General features: G+C 45.6%; 1 protein-coding gene across 1 annotated transcript in view; it reads left to right on the forward strand.

Annotated features, from left to right (window-relative positions):
• TUBGCP6 (tubulin gamma complex component 6) overlaps positions 1-26,057 on the forward strand; it is a 119,291-nt gene extending 93,234 nt beyond the window's left edge. The window contains 5 exon segments of the mRNA XM_068131302.2: positions 1,122-1,316; positions 12,094-12,226; positions 15,028-15,241; positions 24,062-24,258; positions 25,668-26,057. Coding sequence (XP_067987403.2) covers positions 1,122-1,316; positions 12,094-12,226; positions 15,028-15,241; positions 24,062-24,258; positions 25,668-25,774 — 846 coding nt within the window. The 3' untranslated portion in view covers positions 25,775-26,057.
• Positions 26,058-26,275: the final 218 nt, after the last annotated feature.

Consider the following 26,275-nt stretch of genomic DNA (forward strand, 5'->3'; position numbering starts at 1 on the left):
GAGGTGTATGGGGGGGGGGGGGGGGAGGTCAAAGTGGCCCCATGTTTGACCCCCCCCCCCCCCCACCCCCTCAAAAATAGGTATTTACTTTCCTCTCTTAAACTACACATCGGAGCTTGTTGTTGGCTTAGCGGTTAGGGTGCTGGCTTGGGATCCTAGGATCCTGGGTTAGAATCCCCGTCGATCGCTGAATTAACACCAGGGGGGTTGACTCAGCCTGTCATCAGTCTCAGCCTGTCTCAGTTGAGGTCGGCAAATTGAGCACCAGTTCACTGGTAATTCCCTGTGTGTCGCAAGAAGCAGGGTTGGCGGCAGGAAGGGCATCCGGCCGTAAAACATTGCTTCAAAGAGGGGACCAAGGTGCCCGAAAAAGGCCAACCCCTGCTCTGCGGGAAAAAATGGCCTCTAAAGATAGTTCTGTTCTGTTCTTAAACTACACATAATTTTGATGAAACTTGACCACAACCATCATCACCCGTAATGTACCAAAGTTTGTTTACGGCATTAAAAAAAATTGGGCCCTAAGTGTTAGTTAGTATTAGTATTAGTGTTGGTGTTGAATGAGAAGAGGGATATGATAGGAGAGCAAATTAGGTTAGAGGAGTGTAAGTGTAGGGATAGAAAAGTAAATGTTGGATGGAGGAGCGTTGATGGGAATGTACATGACATTTATGATTGGGGAGGATTGGGGGGTGGGGAGTGAAGAAAAAGTTTCCCCATATTTGTTGTGGTCTTAAAAGATGGCTTCTTTCTTTTAAAAATAAGAAGAAAACAACGGCATATCTTTTACTTACAAGGTCAAATTACAGAGTAATCCAGGTTTTTTAACCAAGTTGACCATATTCTAACCTCAGCAGCATATCTCTAAGGACCCCATAATGGACTTTCCTTCCTCCATTCACCATGGATGTTCACCTAACTACTATGGAGAGGACGTATTGTAATTGACAATTATAATTATTGAAGTTCACATCACATTTCTATTTGAATTATTATACGATGTGTAATTGATCATTGTAATTCACCTCAGGTGTGCTACGGGTTTAGATTGATATCGACACTCAAGCCAGGTTTGTAGGCAGTTGTTATACTTTTTGACACCAGCCTTCTTGTCTTGGCAGATGGGTGAGGGCCTGGGCCCTCGTGAGATGTTGAACCCATTGGTGCTGAATGCAGTCTTGGCGAGGGCGCTGCAGTACAGTCTGCACGGTGATGGCACCATTGCCGATCACTTGTCATTCGCACTCAAAAGCTTTCCTGAGACTTTTAAGCCCAATGATCCCATGGCATTAAGTTGTGTTGAGTTGAAATACAAGGTGAGCCTTTGTTGATCACTCTCTGCAGTTACTACTAATAGGAGGCCATCTGAGGTCGGTTATCCTCCATATATCTCTGCATGAGTGATGAGGTACATGCTGCATTTCAGTTCTATATATGTGTGACTCTATCCCAGACCCACTATTACCTTTCTACGGTGCATATTGTGCATCAGTATGATTAAAACTGCCTTTAAAATTAGATTTATTTTACATGAATAAGGTATATCTGATAGTTCTGATACTGATGGTATACAGTTGTGTCCAAAGATATTGGCACCTTTGCACTTTTTTCAAATAATGCACAATTTCTTCCAGAAAATTGTTGAAATTAAAAACTATTTTGGTATCCACATATGTATTTCTTTGGTTTGCAGCGGAACAAAACAAATAAGGCTGAAAAAATTACTAAATCTTAGCTTATTCCACACAGAAATCCTAAAATGGCACCGACAATATTGTCGTGTCCCCGCCGGGATTAACACCCCTGGTGACGGATGGCCAACCGAGCTTTAACTCCGAGGTGTTCACTCAAACTCTGGCGGTGTCATTTATATGCGTGAGGGTGTAGTGGAGGGCAGAAAGCTTACCTGGACGGACGGACGCGGCACGGGGTTATCCGATTCCCACAACAAATAAACGGACAACACAAGGAATTGAAATGCATCAAATAAAGGGTTTAACAAAATAAATGCCAGGATAGCAAGAAATGTGCGGTACTAAAATTCCTATATTGAGGATCCTCCACTCAGACACAATTACAACACAAGGGGAAAATAACGAAAGTAATAAAATGTGTCTGGTGCATTTGCCTGCTACTCTGCCTGGCGTCCGTGTAGTGGGTTTGAATCCCTCTCCCAGGAATAAGCACCTTGTTAAACTCGCAGTGTACAAGAGGTTTATTATAGATAAGAATACATGCATGGAAGATGTTGGCGTGGCGTGTAGGCCAGTAACATCACATCACAGTGACATCATGTTCCTCACACAGCTGGCCCCAACATCTCAGCCAGTCAGAACCCGTAGTCGGCTTAATATACTTTCCTCTAGGACAAAGGAACTCAAAACCACATCCTATGATCAAATCCCTTCCCAAAGACACAGACTGCCACCTCAAAGATAAATTGTACAAAGTTGACAGGGCAGGATAAGTCGCATTCGGCAAGAATGTCTTGCCGAGGCCAAAGCATGGGATAATGTCAACAGTTTTTCAAAGCGAGACAACCAGACACCAGGGAATTGGGTCACAGTGCCTTTGGCCTGGAACAGTGCTGCCCCCATCAGGATGGGGATTGAATGAAATCCCCTTCATCCATGACCGTCCGGGGTCGTCACAGGCCCCGCGTCCCTGTGCGGGAAAACACGCGTTGGCGCCAAGTCCGTTCACCAGCCAGCCGCCGAACATGAAGCGAACAGGCCCTCGCTCCTTCCTCGGCATCCGCTCCACAAAGCACCGAGGTGAGACAAGAGAAGGATGCATCCGCCTTTCCCACAGCCTGGAACAGGGAGAGCGAAAATGCGACCAGGGCAAGAGAGAACAAATAATAAGCTGCCACCGCCTGTCATGAACCCACGATCGAGTCAACTTGCGACCACTCCTTATGCCAGCCACGAACCAAGAGAGACGTGCGACTGCACACTATGTAAACCCAGAGCCAAGAGATGGAAAATGGCAGGACGTGTCCTTTTTATCCCTCGTGCTGGAACATTCTGTGATGACGTCCGCGCGCGCTCCAATGAAAAAGTCCCATCGCATCAGTCCATTGCCCTGACCAATCATTCCTCGGGGCGTGGCCTCACGGCCTTTCTTGCCACCCCTTCAAATGACTCGGCTGGTGGCGTCAGTGGTAGTGTTCGAATGTCCCGATCCGGTGGCTTTTATGGGGTTTATTTAGTATATGTACGGAATGAATGGCTGGTGTTCCATGTATCATGCAGAACAAAGGGAAAACTACAGAGGCGATTTACATATAGGGAATTATTCCTCATACCCTAACTAATTAGCTTAGCTCCACCCCTCGCATGAAGACAAATATACAACCTTATGCGACATCTGGCCTGACTTGCATACATGAAGGTGGCTACACGACATACGGAGCACACTACGCGATGCAATTCTACTTGGCCTAAGGTATTCCAATGCCTACCCCACATAAACATAACAATATTATTGGCACCTTTTAGAAGTTGTTAGAAATAATCAGATTTCAAGCAGGTGATTCTCCTTTACTTTGGAATTGAACTCACCTGCGGTGTGTTGCAGGTGCCTGCAAAATAAAAATCACTCATTCAACCAGTTTTTAATAAAGAAAAGGAGTCATTCTGCTCTTTTGTGTCACTGTGTGTACCTCAATGAGCATGGAGAAAGAAAAGAAAACCAGAGAATTGTCTGAGGAGGTCAGATACAAGATTGTAGCCAAGCATGGACAATCTCAAGGCTGCAAGTCCATCTCCAGAGACCTTGATGTTACTGTGTCCACCGTACACAATGTTTTCAGGAAGTTTAAGGCCCAGGACACTGTAGCCAACCTCCCTGGACGTGGCCGCAAGAGAAGACTTGATGGAAGATTGCAGCGAATGATTGTTTGAATGGTGGAGAAAGCACCTCGATCAACTGCCAAACAGATTCAAGCTGACCTTCAGACACAAGGAAAGACAGTTTCAACTCGCACCATCCGTCGCCAACTCAATGAAAGTGGGTTCTATGCTAGGAGACCCAGGAGGACCCCACTGCTGAGAGAGAGACAGAAGAAAGCCCGACTGGAGTTTGCCAAAACACACCTGAACAAGCCAAAACCCTTCTGGGAGAATGTCCTGTGGACAGATGAGACCAAATTAGAGCGTTTTGGGAAAGCACATCATCTCTGTGTTTACAGAAAACAAAATGAAGCCTTCAAAGAAAAGAACACCTTCCCTACAGTCAAACATGGAGGTTCAGTGATGTTTTGGGGTTGCTGTGCTGCCTCTGGCGCTGGGTGCCTTGAATGTGTGCATGGCATCATTAAATCAGGAGATTACTAAGGCATTTTGGAGCGCAATGTTCAACCCAGTGTCAGAAAGCTGGGTCTCCGTCGAAGGTCATGGGTCTTGCAGCAGGACAATGACCCCAAACACTTCAAAAAGCACCCAGGAATGGTTCAACACAAAACGCTGAACTGTTCTGAAGTGTCCAGCAATGAGTCCAGATCTAAATCCCATTGAACACTTGTGGGGAGATATTAAAACAGCAGTTGGGAGAAGGCACCCTTCAAATCTGGGAGAACTGAAGCAGTTTGCACAAGAAGAGTGGGTCAGACTGCCAGTAGAGAGGTGTAGGAAGCTCATTCATGGCTATAGGAAGCACTTGACTGCAGTTATTTTGTCCAAAGACTGTGCTACCAAATATTAAGTCGAGGGTGTCAATAATTTTGTCAATGCCATTTCTTTTTATTTTCTGATTTAAATGGATTATATTAAGTTCTGAATCAAAAATAAAGGTTCTGTAATGTTAACAGGAATATATGAATGAATGATCGTTTTAAGGCCATTTTCCCCGCTGGAGCGGGGGTCAGCCTTGCGGGCCCCATGACAATCATGGTTCCCTGTTTGAGGCAATGTTTTTTTTTTATGGCCAGATGCCCTTCCTGACGCTAACCCTTAGTCGCCTCTTTCGATGCACAGGGATACGGTGTACCTATTCTAAACCGGGGTATACACCGGGATCATTCATCCCAGCAAGCTGGTACTCAATTTGCCGACCTCGAAAGGATGACAGGCTGAGTCAACCCCCCCCCCCCCCCCCCCCCTGGCGTTAATTCAGCGATCGACCGGGATTCGAACCCAGGATCCTAGGATCCCAAGCCGGCACCTTAACCGCTAAGCCAACACCAGGCTTGTAATATTAACAGGGAAATAAAGAATTGTGGAGACAAAATACTTTTGTCAATTTCGACTTCTTTTTCGAGAATATTGTGAGTTATTTGAAAAAGGTGCAAGGGTGCCAATATTTTTGGCCACAACTGCATATTATCATTGTGCTGCACTTTTGAAAGGATATGTGCATGAAGAAATGCACTTTATAATGTGTAATATGGATCATGCGATGTACTACCTGTTCCTGAAACATAGTTGATCATTATAATTTATAATTTTACTTTCCGTGCTTTGAGTTTACTTGTATATGTATAAACTAGAATGGCACTCGGGAGAGAGCATACCCTGCCAGGTTGAACAGTTTACATTTTGTATCCCACTGATAGGCCAGATCTGAATCCGAACCTGAACCAAAATCGAATCGGCTTGTTCTTGTCGCCTAACCAACTCGTCCATCTGGTTGTGTCACAACTCGTCCACAGCTTTTTGAAATATCATGTTCTGTGTTGTTTTTGGCCCAATCACTCAGTGGTGAAGAATCACTTAAAAAGAATTCTTGTATCCAGATCTTCACCAAAATCGAATCGATTTTGGCCTTGTCACCCTCCGAACCTGTCCGCCAAATTTAGTCGGAATCCATACACAACGTTTTGAGATATCCTGTTCACAGACAAACATACAGACAGACAAGACAGACAGGGGTGAAAACATAACCTCCCCTCCGCCCACCTTCATTGGTGAAGGTAATAAACGGTATCCATGGTATTATTGGCTCCCATTATACAAAATCACGTCCTGTTGGTTTCAGCCCTCACTTATACCTGTGAAATCCTCTGCACATGCACGGTGCAAATGGTGTCATTGTCATCATCGTTATTATTGACAAGTAATTAAAAAAAAGTTTTTCTTAAAATGTAAAAGCATGTAGGGATGATTTGCCAAAACGAATGCAACCAAGGTAGGGATGAGGGATGGTCACAAGAGAGTATTATGTGAAACCATCCTGACATCTTTGTTTAGATATTGGTTGTTGCCTGTCAATTCCTCCGTCCATTTGCAATGATAGTAAATGTTGATTGTTTCCATGTACAAATTTAACCAGACAGTTAACACACATACTTGAGCTATCATTTGTGGTGATTATGGATAGAGACAAAGAGAGAGACAGAGACAGAGAGACACGTATTGCGTACCCGACAGGTAATTTGCAGGCACCGGTCTTTTGGGTGTTCGGGATCCTTTGGATCTTCGGAATGTTTTGGGTCTTTGGGGTCTTCAAGGATCTTTGAGGTCTTTTTTTTTTGTATACAAGATCGAGGCTTGTGTAAGAGCTAACATTAATCACAAAAATGCAAACGGACACATAAAACGTATAATAATTGGAGCGGGAGACAAGATGGGGAGAGAGGGAAGCACACAAGTACAACAGTAGAGAACAGGGACATCGGGAGATCTGTGGGAGGGAGAAGGCTTGGGGGGGAGGAGGCATGGGAAAGGGGTAGGGGTGGGAGAGGTATAAAACACATGGACACTGCTAGGACTTCCAGGAAAGAAGTCGGTATTTCAAAAAAGTGGATCTGGGGTGAATTAACGGGGGTAGAAAAGATCAAGGTTTTGGATGGAGGAAGAGACAAGAGATGGTGGTGAACAGCTGTTTAAAAGACCTGCAGGGAGGAGTGGGATTGAAGATAGCGAGGGAGTTTGTTCCAGAGGTGGGAGAAAAGAGGAATGAAAGAGTGAAGGTGAGCAGAGAGTCTTAATTTTGGCAGTTTCACCAGAAGAAGGTTATTTGCAGATCTTGTACGACCTGTAGGAATATTTGGGGGCCAGAGCCATTGGTGCTGAATGCAGTCTTGGCGAGGGCGCTGCAGTATAGTCTGCACAGTGATGCTGGGGGAGCTAGGCCGGAGAGGAGTCGGTAGAAGACAGAGAGACCACCAACCTGCCTGCGGTGAGTGAGTGAAAGGCCCTCGGAGTTAGCTTCATCGCAGGAGATTCCAATGATTCTGAATTCCAATTTAACAACGTCCACCACTGAATACCGACAGACGGGACTCCCATTTACGTCCACCACTGAATACCAACAGGTGGGACTCCCATTTAACGTGCACCCCCAAATACCGACAGACGAGACTCCCATTTAACGTCCACCCCCGAATACCGACAGACAGGACTCCCATTTAACGTCCACCAACGAATACCGACAGACAGGACTCCCATTTAATGTCCACCACCGAATACCGACAGACAGACTCCCATTTAACGTCCACCACTGAATACCAACAGGTGGGACTCCCATTTAACGTCCACCCCCAAATACCGACAGACGAGACTCCCATTTAACGTCCACCACTGAATACCGACAGACAGGACTCCCATTTAACGTCCACCACCGAATACCGACAGACGAGACTCCCATTTAACATCCACCACTGAATACCGACAGAGAGGACTCCCATTTAACGTCCACCACCGAATACCGACAGACGAGACTCCCATTTAACGTCCACCAACGAATACCGACAAACAGGACTCCCATTTAACGTCCACCCCCGAATACCGACAGATGAGACTCCCATTTAATGTCCACCACTGAACACCGACAGAGGGGACGCCCATTTAATGTCCACCACTGAAAACCGACAGATGGGACTCCCATTTAATGTCCACCACTGAATACCGACAGATGGGACTCCCATTTAACGTCCACCACTGAATACCGACAGACAGGACTCCCATTTAACGTCCACCAACGAATACCGACAGACAGGACTCCCATTTAACGTCCACCCCCAAATACCGACAGACGAGACTCCCATTTAACGTCCACCACTGAATACCGACAGACAGGACTCCCATTTAACGTCCACCACCGAATACCGACAGACGAGACTCCCATTTAACGTCCACCAACGAATACCGACAAACAGGACTCCCATTTAACGTCCACCCCCGAATACCGACAGATGAGACTCCCATTTAATGTCCACCACTGAACACCGACAGAGGGGACGCCCATTTAATGTCCACCACTGAAAACCGACAGATGGGACTCCCATTTAATGTCCACCACTGAATACCGACAGATGGGACTCCCATTTAATGTCCACCACTGAATACCAACAGATAGGACTCCCATTTAACGTCCACCAACGAATACCGACAGACAGGACTCCCATTTAACGTCCACCACCGAATACCGACAGACAGGACTCCCGTTTAACATCCACCACTGAATACCGACAGATGGGACTCCCATTTAACGTCCTCTACCGAATACCGACAGACGGAACTCCCATTTAACGTCCACTACTGAATATCGACAGACGGGACGCTCAGTTTAGCATCCATCCGAGTCTTTGGGGTCTTCGTGGTGTTTAATGTATTTTGGGTCTTTAACGGTTTTCAGGGTATTTTGGGTCTTCAGGGTTGTTAAGGGTTTTCGAGGTTGTTTAGGTCTTTGGTGTATTTTGAGTTTTCAATGTTTTAAAGGCTCTTTTGGGGGTTTTAGAGGTACGGGGTCTTTAAGGGTTTTCAGAGTGACACTGCGTGTACTTTTGCCATGTATCGTCATGGCTTGCAAATGAACAACCAAGTTCCAAGAATTATAGTTCTGGCTGACTCCCAGTGTTGCACTTCCTTGGCCATTTCACTGTCAGTCTGTGTTCCTTTACGTGCCCTCGTCATTACGTCCATCCAAATAACTGTAAAAAAAAAAATTGTTTACTTCACTTTTTTGTTTTTCTATGTTACTTCATGTTGCACAGCAGGCCACATAGGGGAAGGCGGGGCAAGTTGAGCCAGTTTTTGTTCTTGGAATGTTAGGACTGAACTTACTGATGATCTTGCACAAATGAGTATCTTGCCTTCTAATTTAATCCTTGGGAAACATTTTGTAGCTAGTTCTTACTTTCTATCCCCACACTGAAAGTCACTGTGACCTTTGAAAAAACGGAGGCCAAATGGCTCAACTTGCCCCACCTGAGGGGTAAGTTGATCCAACCTCTGGGGTAAGTTGTACCACATAGGGGTAAGTTGATCATTGCCCCAAATAAAGATAACTAAAGTAGAAAACCATTGTTTTGCCAGAAAAATATTTAATGTTGTAAAGTTCTACAACACTGAACGAAATGATTACCTTGTGTTCATGGTTATAGTAATCAGTTACGAACAAATTGAGTCACTCTCATAGAAAAACAAGATTGTCAACTGTGGTAAGAAAAGTCAACTCAATCCACCTGTCACAGTTTCAAGTCAATTAAACAAAAAGTATCCCAAATAGTTGATCATTGCCCAAAATAAAGATAACTGAAGTACAAAAATTGGTCTGCCTGAAAAATATTTAATGTACTTGTTACAACACTGAACGAAATATTTACATGTGCCTTGTGTTCATGGTTATAATTCAATGTGGCAGCTGGATTGAGTTGAAAACAGCTGCCACAGTTTTAAGTCACAATAAAACAAAAGTGTCCCAAATACACCCAGAAAGGCCAACAGTCAGACTGGCAATTAAGGCACAATATCTTGCTCATCAATGCCAGCTTCATCATTTGGATCTGGAACTAAAACTAAAACATGTCAGAAATCAAGTCAATTAAGCTGCCAAACTGACAAGTCACAATTGAACACAAGCTGTCCAGAACAACGGGCAGAACTGCCAACGCACTTAGGCTGTGGCAGCTTACGCACGATGTCTTCCAGTTCAAATCCTGCTTCATCCTTTGGGTTTGGAACAAACACTGGGTTGTCAGATCCAACTTTTCCAGCAACCTTCTGCAGGAAGACACCTTCAAACTGAAATTCCTCTCCATTCAATACATCAACCCGAGCAATGTAATGCACAAATCTTGATTTGCCAGCACATTTGCCCGAGCTTTGCTCGGAGCGCTTGAAATGGCAGCACGGCAAGGAATGCTCCCCGGGGAGTGGAGATGGTACACCCAGTGTGGTGCAGGCTCGCAATGTATCCAATGACCGGGGTAATAATATGGTATTCTGTAAGCGCTTTGAGCCTTTGGGGAAAAGCGCATTATAAATGCTAATTATTATTATCTCCACCAACATGAGTTGGCAAGTTGAGCCAGACCCTACGGGAATGGCTCAACTTGCCCCGTAGGGTCTGGCTCAACTTACCCCAGTCTGAACTTTCTGAGACGTCTCCACATACACACATATTCTATGCATCCATCGTATTAAAGTCTATGACAAGAATGGAGACATACCTGGACTAACAATTGTCATCTGATATCCATATTATATCTATGCTGCATATGGAAGAAACGTGAACTTACCTGTTTTACACCTTTTTACTTTTATGGCTGAAAATCGGATTTTTCCCTCTGCAACACTGGTTTCTGTTTCAATTTAGAAAACAATGGCAGAATTTGGAGTTATGCAATGGGGCATCTATAGATGGCGCCACCACAAAGTCTGACTCATTCATAACTGGCTGGGAGGTGGTGGCTCAACTTACCCCTATGATCAGCTTGCCCCGCCTTCCCCTACTCATGTGACACTTGCTTTGCATGATGGTGTTCTCAAATTCTGTTGCGTTAATTTTTTAATTGCTGTGCTATGCTAATTTTTATTATTAATTTATTAATTATTTGTTCATTAATTGCTATGCTAATGGTTTTATGAAAATCCGAATGTTCCCAAAAACCATATTTAGCAACATGCTGTTGTTCACTTCCTTAACACCGAGTTCATTCCGTCTAGTGTGTGTGTGTGTGTGTGTGTGTGTGTGTGTGTGTGTGTGTGTGTGTGTGTGTGTGTGTGTGTGTGTGTGTGTGTGTGTGTGTGTGTGTGTGTGTGTGTGTGTCGTGTCGTGTCGTGTCGTGTCGTGTCGTGTCGTGTCGCACATACGTTTTGACGTTTATTAATTAATTACACACTATTCAAATGTACCTTTTAACCCTCCAGACTGCTGAGACCTCTTCGACCTGGGAAGACCCTTTAGCACTTGAAACCCCAAGGACCCAAAAGACCCCCGATGACCCAAAAGTTCTTTATGGCATAAAAGTCCTTAATGATCCAAAAGGACCAAAAAAGTGCTTGATGACCCCCGAAGTCCCCAAGGACCCAGATGACCCAAAAGTCCCCAAAGAGCCCAAAAGTCCTTGATGACCCAAAAGACTCCGAGGACCAAAAAGACCCAGATGACCCAAAAGTCCTTAATGACCCAAAGACGCAAAAGACCCAAAACACCCTGATGACCCAAATGTTCTTAATGGCACAAAAGTCCCCGAGGACCCAAAAGTCCTTAATGGCCCAAAAGTCTCAAGGACCAAAAAAGTTCTTGATGACCCACAAAATCCCCAAGGACCCAAAAGATCCCGAGGACCCAAAAGACCCAGATGACCCAAAAGTCCCCAAAGAGCCCAAAAGTCCTTGATGACCCCGAGAACCCAAAAGACCCAGATGACCCAAAAGTCCTTAATGACCCAAAGACGCAAAAGTCCCCCAAGGACCCAAAAAGTACTTGATGACCTAAAATCCCCGAGGACCCAAAAGTCCCCCCCCCCCCCCCTGAGTCTGGCAGGCAGGTATGCTGCAAGGCCATGAAGAGCAATGAAAATTTGGTACAATGGACCAACGGGCCCCCTAGTTGCTTAAAAACGACTGTCCATGTTGGTGTGTGTGTGACACAACGGCCCGTGTATGATGTGCACGTAACCACGGCGCAGAAATATCCTATGGATACCGATTAACAGTGCACTGTGAATGGGACAGTGGCGTGCGTACGAAACGAGCCATGCAGGCACAGTTGCTGAAGTGGGATGAAGTTCTTCATGCACTCGCGAATGTGCGTTACACATGTAATGGCTGGTTAACCACATTCCCTTAGCTCTGCCTCTGGATCAACAAAAATGGCATCACAACTGATTGTTAGAGTGCGTGTGTGCGAAATGTTTGCTTCCAGGTGCCGTGGCCTGCCAACATCGTCATAACAGAGTCTTGCATCGGGAAATACAACCGACTGTTTTCCTTCATGCTTCAGCTGAAGAGGATGGTGTGGACTCTGAAAGACGTTTGGTTTCACCTGCAGCATTCCGGTACAGTTTTCATTTTCCCTGTTCTAATTTTACACTGTGTATGAATACAAATCTACAGTTGGGTCTGCTGACAGTGGCAGTGATGTGAAAACGTGAAATTGAAATGTCATGAAATAACCAAGAATATTTTGAATATTTTATCTGATTTTGCTCACGCATGGAAGCACTCAAACGATGACCTTGTAATGACTTGCTCGTTCTGCTGTGTGGATTTTTGGTATCTCACCTCTACTTGCATGTGGATGCAAGGGATACTGTTGTGAAACTAATGAGTGAATTCCTTCCGGTTGGCAACGAGACCAAATTCTGCATTTCCTGCATCGTTTGACCATGCGGTTTTTATTTATTTATTTATTTATTTATATTTTTTGGTATACAAGATCGAGGCTCGTGAAAGAGCTAACATTAATCACACAAAAAGTCAAACCGACACATAAAACACAAAATAAGGGGAGCGGAACACAAGATGGGGAGAGAGGGGGAAGGACACAAACACAACATTTGAGAGCAGGGACATCGAGAGATCTGTGGGAGGGAGAGGGCTTGGGGGGGGGGGTGGGAGAGGTATAAAACATATGAACACTGCAAGGACTTCCAGGAAAGAAGTTGGAATTTCAAAAAAAAAAGTGTATCTGGGGTGAATTAGCGGGGGTAGAAAAGATCAAGGTATTGGATGGGGGAAGATAAGAGATGGTGGTGAACAGCTGTTTTAAAGACCTGGAGGGAGGAGTGGGATTGAAGGGAGTGGGGGAGTTTGTTCCAGAGGCGGGAGAAAAGGGGAATGAAAGAATGAAAGAGTGAAGGTGAGCAGAGAGCCTAGATTTTGGCAGTTTAAACATGAGGGTTGCAGGCAGATCTTGTGCGACCTGTAGGAATATTGGGGGGACAGAGCCCAGAGAAAGCTGGGGGAGCAAGGCCGGAGAGGAGTCGGTAGAAGACAGAAAGACCACCGACCCCGTTGATCACATTGCCCCATCGGAACTTTCGAACCGTCAGAGTTGCAGTTCTGCTCTTAACCACCTCAATGGCCTCATTCCTCTGTTTGTGATGAGCTTGTAATCTTTTTTGTGACGTTTCATCGGTTACTTTGTGGCCATTTGTGGAATTTCAGATACTACCATGGCGATCAAGGCATTGGTTATAATTCCACATTTTGGGATTCTAAAACCATCGAAACAGAAGAATTTGAAGCTCTCATTTGTCTTCAGCGAAAATTAGTGAAGCTTTTTTTTGTAACGACCTCAACCACCCAGCCCTTCCCCGATCGACTCAAATGCGAATAGTAGTCAGAGTCACATGATGTGTATATATATATATATATTGGCTGTGAAAGGAATGCAACACTTTCAAATGCCTCAAAATTGCAACCAAGAAAGTCAAAAGCGAAGATTACATCAACCATTTCATAATATCAGCTGTGCATGATCCCGGCACCCAACAAAGCACTTCCGTGAGGGTGAACGACATGAATCATGGGAAAAAGTTAATACGGTACATTTTAGCATTGTGCGGTTAATATTTACTTATGCAGGAGGATTATAAAGGCATCGTTGGGACATAGGACATGCCAGAATTATGCTCCCAGTATTTTCACCACATTTCAGCTTCCGTGGCTGGCAGTATGGCCGACAGATCTGCACCTCTGCGTAGCTGTGTAACCTGAGTTTGAATCTTGGCCTGGCAACAAACTGTTGTACTCATGTGTCACGAGAAGGGTGAGGCATCGATGTGCACCATCCCTCGGGTGGACGTTAAACTGGGCGTCCCATCTGTCAGCATTACTTGGTGGACGTTAAAGATCCCAGTGTCTTTCGTAAAGAGGAGCCAGAAAACATTTGTCTATCATCAAGATTGAACTTTCAAATTTGTCTCCCTTCTCGAAAACCTAGTGGCGCCTTGTTAAATCTGTAGGACTCTCCCCCACCCCATCCCTTCCCTCACTTAAAATGGCACCACAGCCGGCTCCACTCGTGAAAAAGCTCAATTCTGTTTGCTTACGAATCTTGCGTTGCCAACCCCGCACTGTCTGTACCCATCATACCCAGTCGCACCCAACTGCTGCTGCATTTTGCACCTGAGAAGGTGGAGGTGGAGGAGAAGGTGGAGAAATTTCTGGCATCCCTCCACTATGATTCTGCAACTGGATAGGATGGCATCACCTCATGTGTCCTAAAAACCTCCTCTGCAGCCCTTGCACTTTCTCACTCTGCACTTTTCACCCAATAATTTGTCTGAGGTCATCTCCCATCTGCATGGAAATCAGCCAGCATCACTGCATTACGTAAAACGTGCAAAAACGGACCCCCTTTGCTACAGACACATCAGCTTACTTCCAATCATCAGCAAGATCATGGAATCCATCATCGGAGTTGATATGAAACCCTTCCTTTCCTCACACAACCTCATCTCAGATCACCAATTCGGATTCAGACCAGGTCACTACACCTTGGACATGCTGCTTCTACTTTCCCAGCAATGGATGGAGTTCCTCAATGTCAGACATGAGATCAGGACCGTCTCTCTGGACATATCTCAAGCTTTTGATACGGTCCGACATCCCGCCTTGCTCTCCAAACTCTCTGCCGACGACATCCAAGGCCAACTCCACTCTTGGGTTTCTGACTTCCTCTACTCTTGTAGCCATCGTGTGGTTCTCCAAGAAATCCTTTCATCTCCTCTCCCTGTCAAGGCTGCTGTATTGTGTTTTGATATTATGCCATTTTATAATGATTCTTGTGAAGAACCGAAAGAATAACCACAAGTGTTTTCTGCTTAATATTGAGTTGTTCATGAATTTTCAGACTTGGTGGATCATGCGGCAACATCCGCCGAGTTCCGTGGCTTACACCTGTTTCGCCAAGAGATGCAACACTTCGTGAGAGTCATTCAAGAGTACATTGTGACGCAGATACTGCATGTAACATGGAGCGAGTTCCGTCAGAGACTTGGTGCCATTTCCAACCTTGATGATTTATGTCGCGCATATTCGGAGTACCTCAACAATGCCATTTTCAGGTTCGTTTATGCATTAAAACTCATGACTCAATTTGAAATTGTAATCTTGCAATAGGATATGGGATGTGAAATGAATGAAACATTTCATTCCCTTTACAGCAGTGTAATCTTGGTTCAAGTCACAAGTTACATACTGAAAGAATACAATGTTTTTGTCTGATCGAAGTGCTTTTTGCTCTGGCGTCGGATTTGAGCTGTGACCACTTGAACAATGTGGGTACTGCTTTGTGTCAAATTTGTCATTGTTGCTATATCTTATCTTATATATGTATAAAAGTAAGTTTTTGTTTGTTTGTTTGTCTGCACGCGCTAATCTCCTGAACGGTGAAAGATAGGAGGAAACCGGTGAAACAAAAAATGTCGGGACGGGCCCCGGGAAGGTTATCGGCGAGGTGGCGAGGCCGGTCGAGGCCGCCTCGGCCGGGCTGGGCCCATTTCGCAATAAATCTTCTTCTTCTTCTTTCAAAATTCTCTTGAAGTACAACTCATGCACTTAATAGGAATATCTGACTGATTGCAACACATGCTTTCAAAATTCTCTCTCACGGGGCCCCACAGAAGAAAGAACAAGGAATCTTTGAGCACTAACCGATACTGGGCTCGCGTCAGACCTTTGCACAGAAGATTAAATTCATTCAAAAAGAACCAGGGTGACGCCGGGTGCATTCAGCTAGTACTCAATAAATTTGGATTGGAGATCAAAAGATGAATATGAGGCAAGAGTACAGAGTGTCAGATTATATTTATTCGTATTTCTTTACATGTATGTTTTACCATTGTAGAACAATAGCACTTTTTACGTTCAGTCCCCCCCCCCCTCCCTTCTCCCCCATTTTAGATGTGCATAACTATTGGAACAGATGACTGACAGGTGTCGCTGGGTGCTCAGGTTTCTTGGTGCATTGAATGAATGAATGAATGAATGATCGTTTTAAGGCCATTTTCCCCGCTAGAGCGGGGGTTAGCCTTGCGGGCCCCATGACAATCATGGTTCCCTGTTTGAGGCAATGTTTTTATGGCCGGATGCCCTTCCTCACACCAACCCTTGGTCACCTCTTACGATGCGCAGGGATACGGTGTACCTATTCTGAATCCGGGTACACCCCGGGATCATTCATCCCAGCAAGCTGGTACTCAAGCTGGCTGATCTCTGGTCTTGGTGCATTGATTGTTCAGACATAAAAGAGCTGTGAATGTCTCGTCTTGGTTTTACCCTTTGATTATGCCTTGGGAGTCTACCTTTGGAATCCGTAGGCAAACACCAACATGAAGACCAGAGAAATGTCTAAGAAAGAAAATCAAGCAATTTAGAAGCTGAAATAACAGATTAATTCAATTAGAACCATAGCACAACAATTGGGCATAACAAATACAGGAGAAAGGCAGGAGAACTGCATCTGATCCAAAGCATACTACCTCATCTGTGAGCCATGGTGGAGGTAGTGTCATGGCTTGGGCTTGCATGGCTGCCTCTGGAACTGGCTCACTCATCTTTAATGATGATGTAACTAATGATGGCAGCATCAGCAGCAGCAGAATTAATTCGGCAATGTACAGAAACATTTTGTCTGTCTATGTTCAAGAAAATGCCTCCAAACTCATCGGCAGCGCTTCACCATGCAGAAAGACACAGACCCAAAACACTGTTAACACAACCAAGGAGTTCCTCAGGGGAAAAAAGTGGAAGGTTTCAGACTGACCAAGTCGATCTCCTGATTGTAATCCAATGGAGCATTTCACTTGCTGAAGAGGAGACTAAAGTCAGAAACCTCAAAATAAAAACAACAACTGAGAATGGCTGCAGTAAAGGTTGGCAAAGCATCTCAAAGATACCAAGAGTGAAGAGTTTGATGATATCGATGGGTCACATGCTCGATACATGCAAGGGATATGTAACCAAATACTAACTATTATATTACTTTAATTTACTTTAAGTTGATCTGTTCCAATGCTTATGCTTACCCAAAAAGTGGTGGGGAGGGGGGGGGGGGGTGGGAGGAGGGAGATTGAAGACTGTTATTGCTCTCCTGGGAGGAGAGCCAAGTGGTGGGGAGAGGGGGGGGGGTGGGAGGAGGGAGATTGAAGACTGTTATTGTTCTAAAATGGTAAAACATATATTCATATAAATACCAAAAAATAAAAACTGACCTTCTGTACTTTTGCCTCATATTCATCTTTTTTTTCTTCTTTTTTTTCTTCTTTTTTTTTGTATACAAGATCGAGGCTCGTGAAAGAGCGAACATTAATCACACAGAAAGACAAACCGACACCTAAAACATATAACATCGGGAGCGGTAGACAAGATGGGGAGAGAGGGGGAAGGACACAAACACAACATTTGAGAGCAGGGACCGAGAGACATGGAGACATCGAAAGATCTGTGGGAGGGAGAGGGCTTTGGGGGGGGGAGGCATGGGAAGGTGGGGTGGGAGAGGTATAAAACATATGGACACTGCCAGGACTTCCAGGAAAGAAGTTGGAATTTCAAACAAGGTGGATCTGGGGTGAATTAGCGGGGGAAGAAAAGATCAAGGTTTTGGATGGGGGAAGATGAGAGATGGTGATGAACAGCTGTTTTAAAGACCTGGAGGGAGGAGTGGGATTGAAAGGAGTGTGGGAGTTTGTTCCAGAGGCGGGAGAAAAGAGGAATGAAAGAGTGAAGGTGAGCAGAGAGCCGAGATTTCGGCAGTTTAACCATCAGAGGGTTGCTGGCAGATCTTGTGTGACCTGTGGGAATATTTGGGGGACAGAGCACAGAGAGAGCTGGGGTAGCAAGGCCGGAGAGGAGTCGGTAGAAGACAGAAAGACCACCTACCTGCCTGCGGTGAGTGAGTGAAAGGCCCTCAGAGATAGCTTAATCGCGGGAGATTCCAATGATTCTGAAAGCTTTGGTTTCAACAGCGTGAAGCCAAGCTAGGTGTGAGGCAGGAGCACCGGCCCAGAGGGGGGAACAGTATTCCATTGAGCTGCGGATGAAAGCCTTGTATGTGGTGAGGAGCTCAGGTGTGCCTAGGAAGGACTTCGCACGACGGAGGATGCCCAGTCGGCGACTGGCTTTGGAGGCCAGCTTGGAAATGTGGTTTTCCCAAGAAAGATCATGGCAGATAGTGAGACCCAAAAGCTTGAGCGACAGAACTTCTTGGAGAGGATAGTTGAGAAAGTAGATGGGAGGGTTGTCCAGTCGATGTTTTCGGAGAGACATCGTAAGAGTGTGAGATTTGTCAGGATTGAAAGACATGTTCCACTTGTTTGACCAGTCTGTGATTTTGTCCAGGTCTTCAGAGAGTGAGGAGGCTGCAGACTGCCGATCTGAGGGAAGAGGAATGGAGTGGCAGAGAGTGGAGTCATCAGCAAAGAGATAGAGAGGATTTTCCAGAGAGTCGGAGAGATCATTGATAAAGACCAGAAAAAGCACAGGGCCCAGAACACTGCCTTGGGGAACTTCAGCCTGAACAGGAAGGGGAGATGAGAGAAATCCATTCAGGGCCACACGTTGACTACGACCAGAGGAAGTCCGCAAGCCATGCATGGAGATTTCCATGGATACCATAGGAGGAGAGTTTGGTGAGCAGAGCTGGGTGCCAGACCGTATCGAAGGCACGTGATATGTCAAGGGAGACAGCTCTGATTTCCTGTTTGGCATTGAAGACCTCCATCCATTGTTGAGACAGCAGAAGCAGCATGTCCAGAGGAGAGTGACCTGGTCTGAAACCAAATTGATGATCAGAGATCAAGCCATTGGAGAAGAGGAAGGATTTGATATCCGAAGCAATGATGGATTCCATGACTTTGCTGATAATTGGGAGCAGGCTGATTGGTCTGTAGTTGCAAGGATATGTTTTTGCACCTTTTTGTGTAAAGCGGTAATGTTCGCTGATTTCCAGGATGCTGGCAGATGACGTTGAGCAAAAGAGAGGGTGAAAAGAACAGAGAGAGGGTGAGATAGAGCGGCAGAGCAGGATTTTAGGACCCGTGGGCTGATGCCGTCTGGTCCAGTTGCAGAATCAGAGTCAAGGTTAGACAAAAACTCCTCCACCTTGTCAGGAGAGAAGGACACAGAGTCCAGGAGCAGTTGGGTTCGACTGGGAAAGGTGGGAACAGAGAGAGATGGGTTTGGGACTAAAGATTTTGAGGCAAACACAGAGTTGAGGCATTCGGCTTTGTCACGTGCGATGTCAACTGTGTAGCCATTTGAGGTAAGGGAGGGGATGGAGGGGGAACAAACACCAGAAACGGATTTGACCAGACGCCACCAGGATTTGGAGGAAGGAGACAGGTTTGAGAGTTCATACTTGAGTGTGGAGAGATAGTGCTTCCTGGCACTCCTGAGGGTAGAAACACACTTGTTCCGAGCTTGGTGGAAGGAACTGAGATTGCCTTCAGTTGGATTAGCCTTCCAAGAGGCAAAGGCAAGTTGTTTCAGGGCAACTGCCTCACCACAAGATTCAGTGTACCATGGACGGGAGGAAGGGTAAGACAACTGAAGACGAGATGGGATAAATCTGTGCATGAGAGAGAGCAGTTTGCTTTGGAAGAATTGATGTCAGAGGCAGTGGAGATGGGAGACCAATCCAGACGATTGATGGCTGCTTGAAGACCGTCCCAGTCGGCCTGAGTGAAATGCCAGACTCGGCGACGCTGAGGAGGCTCTCTGAGAATGGCCAGAGAGATGTCCACTTTGACAAGCACATGATCAGAAGAACCGATTGGAGCAGAAGAAGAGGAGCAGACATTAGCAGGGAAGTTTGTCATAACCAAGTCGAGAAGAGAAGATACTCACTCCATTGGCTGAGATCCGGGTCAGGAAATTGACAGATTGTGTCAATCCCATTGAGCCACAGAAGTCCTTTGCTGAGGTGCCATGACTGGTGAGAGAGGAACCCACGCCCAACCAGCTGGCATGATGACAGTTGAAGTCACCACATATGAGGAAGAGAGAGTTGGGATGAGTGGATAGAAGTTGGTCCATGTTGTCAGACAGTGAAATGTAAATGGAGTCATCACTGTTTGGAGGACGGTACAGAACACATATGAACAAAGGGTGGGTGCGGAGAGGAAGCCGTAGCCAGAGGTCCCCCTGGGGGTGAGGAGAGAGGGCAGTGCAAGGAGAGTGAGGAAGAGAGTTTTTGATAAAGATAGCCACCCCACCACCAGGACGAGGCTCATGTCTATCATACCGGAGGAGGGAGTAACCAGGAAGAGATATTAAGGAATCAGAGACATCTTGAAGGAGGAAAGTCTCTGTTAAGCAGATCAAGTCTGGATTGTCAGAAGCAACCAATATGGAGAGATCAGTCAGGTTTGAGCGAAGGCCCCAGATGTTTGAGGTCCATACCGTTGATGAAGAGAGAGGGGGAGCATCGGGTACAGGACAGGGGAGGGGAGGAGTAGGGTAAGATGAAGGATGAGAGGGGGAGGTAGGGAGAGCAGTTGATCGTGTGTCAGAGATTACAGAAGAGTTCCAAGAAAGGGAAGGATGAGGAGGATGAAAGGTTTGATGGTGAAGGGATGAGGCACAGTGAGGGGTTGTTTGAGGGGGGGCAGAGGAAAGTAGAAGGTTGGGGGGGGGGGTGGAGGTATGAGATAGAAGGGAGACGAAGTGGGGAGGAGGCAGCTTTGAGGGGGAGGAGGGAGAATTGGAGAGGAATGGTATGGGGGGGAGATTTGAATGGGAGGGGTTGGGGGGGAGTTTTGAAGGGGAGGAGTGAGGGGGGAGTTTAGGAGGGGAGGGGCAAGGGGGGAGTTTAGGAGTGGAGTGGAGGGGAAATGGGGGAGTTTAGGAGTGTAGGGGCAGGGGGGGGATTTGGAGGGGAGGGGCAAGGGGGGAGTTTAGGAGGGGAAGGGCAAGGGGGGAGTTCAGGAGTGGAGGGGCAAGGGGTGAGTTTAGGAGTGGAGGGGCAAGGGGGGAGTGTAGGTGCAAGGGGGGGGGGATTTGGAGCGGAGGGGCAAGAGGGGAGTTTAGGAAGTGGATGATTAATGAAAGACGAACATTGATAACAAATTGGGTTTGTTGTGATTTTCAAGTTAGCAATCCGATTCAGAACGATGGAGGAGGGGTGGAATGAATGTGAATTTAGACCATGTAGTGAGGGAGACGTATAAGAGATTGAATTTCTTTTTTTTGACGTGGAATGAGTTGGAGAGGAAATTGAAAAAAGCCTTTTAAATAGGAAGAAAAACAGCGTGTTGTAATATACCACCGAATAAAACACTGAAAGGGAAAGTTTAAACATATTTAAATAATATTTAAACAGAACCGTGAACAATCTTATATGCACAAAATACCAATGGGGGGAGGGCCGAGAGGGACCACCACGAGTCACGTGAACAGGGCAAGGAGATAATGGGGGCGGGGCAAACAGCACACCTGGACAGAAAGTACAGGATGAGACAACAGCACACGTGGAGAAAGGAAAATAAATTTTTGTTGTTTTTTTTTTGTTTTTGGGGGGGGTTGGGGTGGGGATTTAAAACGTTAGACAAAGAGTATTATGTTCGGGCTAGAAGGGAAAAAACTAAGAGCCAAGCAAAACACGATGTAGGGGACTTAAGTTAACAAACACCGACGGAGGTACAAGGCCGCACACGCGGAGCAGAACACGATTAATTAATTACGAGTTACAGGAAATTCAAACCAAAACTAACTATAAATAAACAATAACGCATGGACGAAAAAATAACGAGTTGAAATTTGACAAACACACGAATGAAAAAATAACCGCTTTGGATGCCCGGAGAGAACCAAGCCTCAAGGTCGGAAGCTTCAAAAACTAGGCCGCGTGGCACGAAATCGATCTTTTGATCTCAAATCAATATATATTTTATATATAGCAATAATAAATTTGACTTCACTGTTCCAATACTTATGAGAGGGCACTATATTTACATATACTGTACAGTACTGTCTATATCTATATATATATATATATGTGTGTGTGTGTGTGTGTGTGTGTGTGTGTGTGTGTGTGTGTGTGTGTGTGTGTGTGTGTGTGTGTGTGTGTGTGTGTGTGTGTGTGTGTGTGTGTGTGTGTGTGTGTGTGTGTGTGTGTGTGTGTGTGTGTGTGCGTGTGTGCGTGCAGGAGGGAGGTGCCTTTAAGCATAACGTAACCTCCCCCTTCCTCCGTCCCCACTCCCCTTCCCCTCCCCCATCCCTCTCTCTCTTCTGCCCCACCCCCCCCATCTCCCTCCCTCTCTCTCCCACCCCTATTTCTCTCTCTCTCTCCCATCCCTTTCCACTCACCTCACCTTTTTCCTCCCCTGCCCCTCCTCTTCCCACTTCCTTCTCCCCTCTCTGCTCCCACCACCCCTTTTCCCTCTCCCCCCCAACCCCCACTTCCACCCGCTCCTCTCTTCCCCGCCTCCTCCTCCCTCCCCCTCCTTCTCTTTCCTCACACTCCTACTCCCCATCCCCTCCCACTTCCCTCTCCTCTCTCAATATTCCCATCACGAAGCGACTGCGTTGCCCAGCGACGCCGAGTGCCTTTCCTAGTATATACATATGCAAATTGAGTATTTTCATTGGTCCTCAGTTGGCTTTAGTAATCTGTTATTGGCAACTTTCCAGCAATCTTTGGACATGTTTCTGGCTCTCTAGCCCTCGTCCTTTGTGTGTGCGTGTGTGTTTGTGTGTGTATATTGGTGATTTGCTAATAAAAGGCTTCCACAGCCTATTTAGGCTGATTGATGCTGCAGTTGCCAATTTAACTGCCGACACTGCTTTATGCTTAATTTTCATCATCTAAGGGATGGTGCATTTTATGATCTCCTGCCTATGAAGCACCAGTCTGAGAGTTTATAGTCGAGCCGAGAATCTAACTAGAACGGCACTCAGTAGAGAGCATACCTCCGTCAGGCTGAACAGTTTACGCTTTGTATCCCAGTGATAGGTCAGATCTGGATCCGGACCTGAACCACAATCTGATCGGCTTGTTCTTGTCACTTACCCAACTCATCCACCAAGCTTTGTCATAAGCTCAATGCAACTTTTTGAAATATCATGCCACATATCGGTTTTAGCCCTATCACTCAATTGTGAAGAATCAGTTGAACAACTAAAAAAAATTATCTGATCCGTATCCGCATTCAAGTCTTCACCAAAAATGAATCGATTCTTCCTTGTCACACCCCCAACCTGTCCACCAAGTTTTGTCCAAAACAGTCCATAAATGTTTGAGATATCCTGCTATATATCGGTTTTAGCCCCATCTCTCCATGGTGAAGAATCACTCAAACAATTCTGAGATCCAGATCTGCATCCAGATCTTCACCAAAATGGAATCATTTCGTCCTTGTCACACACGCTACCTCTCCACAAATTTTTGGCCAAAACCATCCACAACTTTTTGAAATATCCTGTTCACAAACAAACAAAAAACAGGGGCAAAAACAACCTCTATCCACCTTGGGTGGCGGGGGTAACAAAACCTAGACGGCTAGCTGTTGGACTGTGTAGATACATAAATATTTAATTTCCCCCAGGTTAACTTTTTATTAAGGATAACTTTTAACTTTTTATTATATTTTATTAACTTTTTATTAACTTTTTATTTTAACTTTTTATTAAGGATAAATGGGTGCATACATTTTATAAAGCTTTATGGCACTTTATTGAAGGGGACCTAATTGTATTTTATTTTTCTCCACTGAGCGTTGTCGTTGTATCTTCATCGATGATTTAATGTGTAATTGTTCCACAATTCCCAAAGCATTTTCATGTGTAATTGTTTCACGAGTCCCAAAGCATCGCTGCCATTTCCTGCTGATAACATGATGCTGTGGTTCCACTTGTAATTATCTTGCGTTGTGTCTGTTACTTGGCAGAGCGCTGCTGACGGACAAAGCAGCTCCTGTGATGAATGTAATTTTGGGCATTTTCAAAGTGATTTTGAAATTCAGAAATGAGCTCGTGTCACATCAATGGGACCTGGGCCAACAGGGATCTATTTCCCACCCAAATTTCAGAGCACTGCAGGAGTCATTTGAAGCCTTCAAGAACTATTCCAACTTCTTGTACAAAGGTAAGGGTTGCAAGGATGGCAAATAAACAAGCTGATGAGACTTGGAGGAGTGAGGTTTGTGGAACTGGTTGATGATGAGAGTGACAGAGATGAACAAAAAGACTGCTGGGATAGACTTTTCGTAAAAAATATGTGGGCTGTCTATGGGCAAGTTTTATATTTCACTAGCAAAGGTACCTGACGTTGCCGGACAACACAGGGTCCCTCCTCCCACTCCTTCCCCTCCCTCATCCCACCCTGTTCCCTGCTTCCTCCCACCTCACTACCCCCTCCCTCTGAACACCCACCTCACCCCTTCCATTCCTCCCACCCCACTCCCTCTGGACTCCCACCCTTCCCCTCCCTTCTCCCTCCTCCCACCATACCCCTTCCCTCCGAACTTGCACTCCACCCCTTCCCCTCCTTTCTCACACTCCTTACCTTCCCTCTTCCAACCCCTTCCCCTCTCTCCTACAATCCCCATCCCAAAGAGGGAGTGAGAGAGAAAGGGGGTGGATAGAGTGAGAAGGGAAGGGGGGAGAGAGGGGTGAAAAATTCTAGCTGGTGTTACGCCCAGTTTAACATCCATCTGAGGGACGGCACACACATTGATGATTCACCCAATCTGTGAAACACCAGGATGACAGTTTATTTAAAAACAAAAAAATAACCGCCTTTAGAGGCCATTTTTCCCCGCAAAGCGGGGGTTGGCCTTTTTCGGGAACCGTGGTTGTTGTTGTTTTTCGGTCCCCTTTCAGACAGTTTATAGCTGGCCTGAAATTCGAACCCAGGCTAGACAGCTTTTAGAGGTGCGTGTGGTTACCTCGACGCCATCCTGTCAGCCCAGGTCATATCTTAACACGTTGTCAATAAACAAACCACAATTCCATGTTTAGGTTTATAATGCATCTTTAATGTGTAAATGGTTTAAAATGTAAATGTATAGGTTTAATGGTTTAAAACGTATCTCGTTTGATATGCATTTCATCTGGTTGAATGTTGAGCTTTGTGCGAACCTTTTCAAATGCAGAGGCCACTAGAAACGGCCACCGGAAATGGGAGACAGCCGAACGCACGGACCACACTTTGCATTATATAAAACACACACATACACTTGGGAAAGCTGAAATACGACAAGAGGATCTTTGCATATTCAAACAAATCTGATTTTTTTCAAATTCAGTGCAGATTGCTAATTATTTCAGACAAACAAAATCAATGAGTAGCTACATTACATTTACCCTTATCATGTGGTAGCAGTTTTTCCATTAATGGTCATTGGTGCAAGGAAGGTGCCAGGGGTTTTGGATTTTAGAGGGGTGGTGTAGGTTCTATTTAGATAATCTTGTGGGAGAGTTTTGTGCCTGTGCTCATGTCTAATGGATGGTATGGCTTTCTCCCCCCTGCTCCCCCTTCCTCCCCCCGGGCAGTGGTTGTTAAACTGGTGCAGAGGGGATACCAGCCCCACCTCGAGGACTTTTTACTGAGATTGAACTTCAACAGTTACTATTGTGCAGACAAGGTGCTGACGACGTGATTGTCACCTGGAACTTCCTGGCGTTCCTCTTTTGGCCGCAACCAGTGTAACAACTCGTGTTACCAGTGTGACTGCACTTTACTTTGTGTTTGTAATCTTAATTTTCACTATACCCCCTTCCCTCCCTCCCCTCTTTCTTCCGGGTTTCTTCTCAATTTTCATTAACCTGTTGGGTTAACTCTGCACGTTTATTGTAGATACGTTTATATAAAGTGGTAAGCCCAGCAGTAGATACACCTTGTGGTACATATTGTTCTAAATCCAATAACAGCTTTAACAGCAAGTTGGATTTGGTCTTGCTGTTTTTTGTTTTTTTTAATGTTCAATAAACATCGATTGATTAACCATCTCTCATAACCTCCGCCACTGAAGGTGGATAGAGGTTATGTTTTCACCTCTGTTTGTTTGTCTGTCTCTGTGTAGGATATCTCAAAAACGTGTGCACGGATTCGGCCAAAACTTTGTGGACAGGTTGGGTGTGTGCTAAGGATTAACTGATCA

This window comes from Myxine glutinosa, chromosome 11 (genome assembly GCF_964187855.1).
Source record: "Myxine glutinosa chromosome 11, kmMyxGlut1.1, whole genome shotgun sequence".
NCBI lineage: Eukaryota > Metazoa > Chordata > Myxini > Myxiniformes > Myxinidae > Myxine > Myxine glutinosa.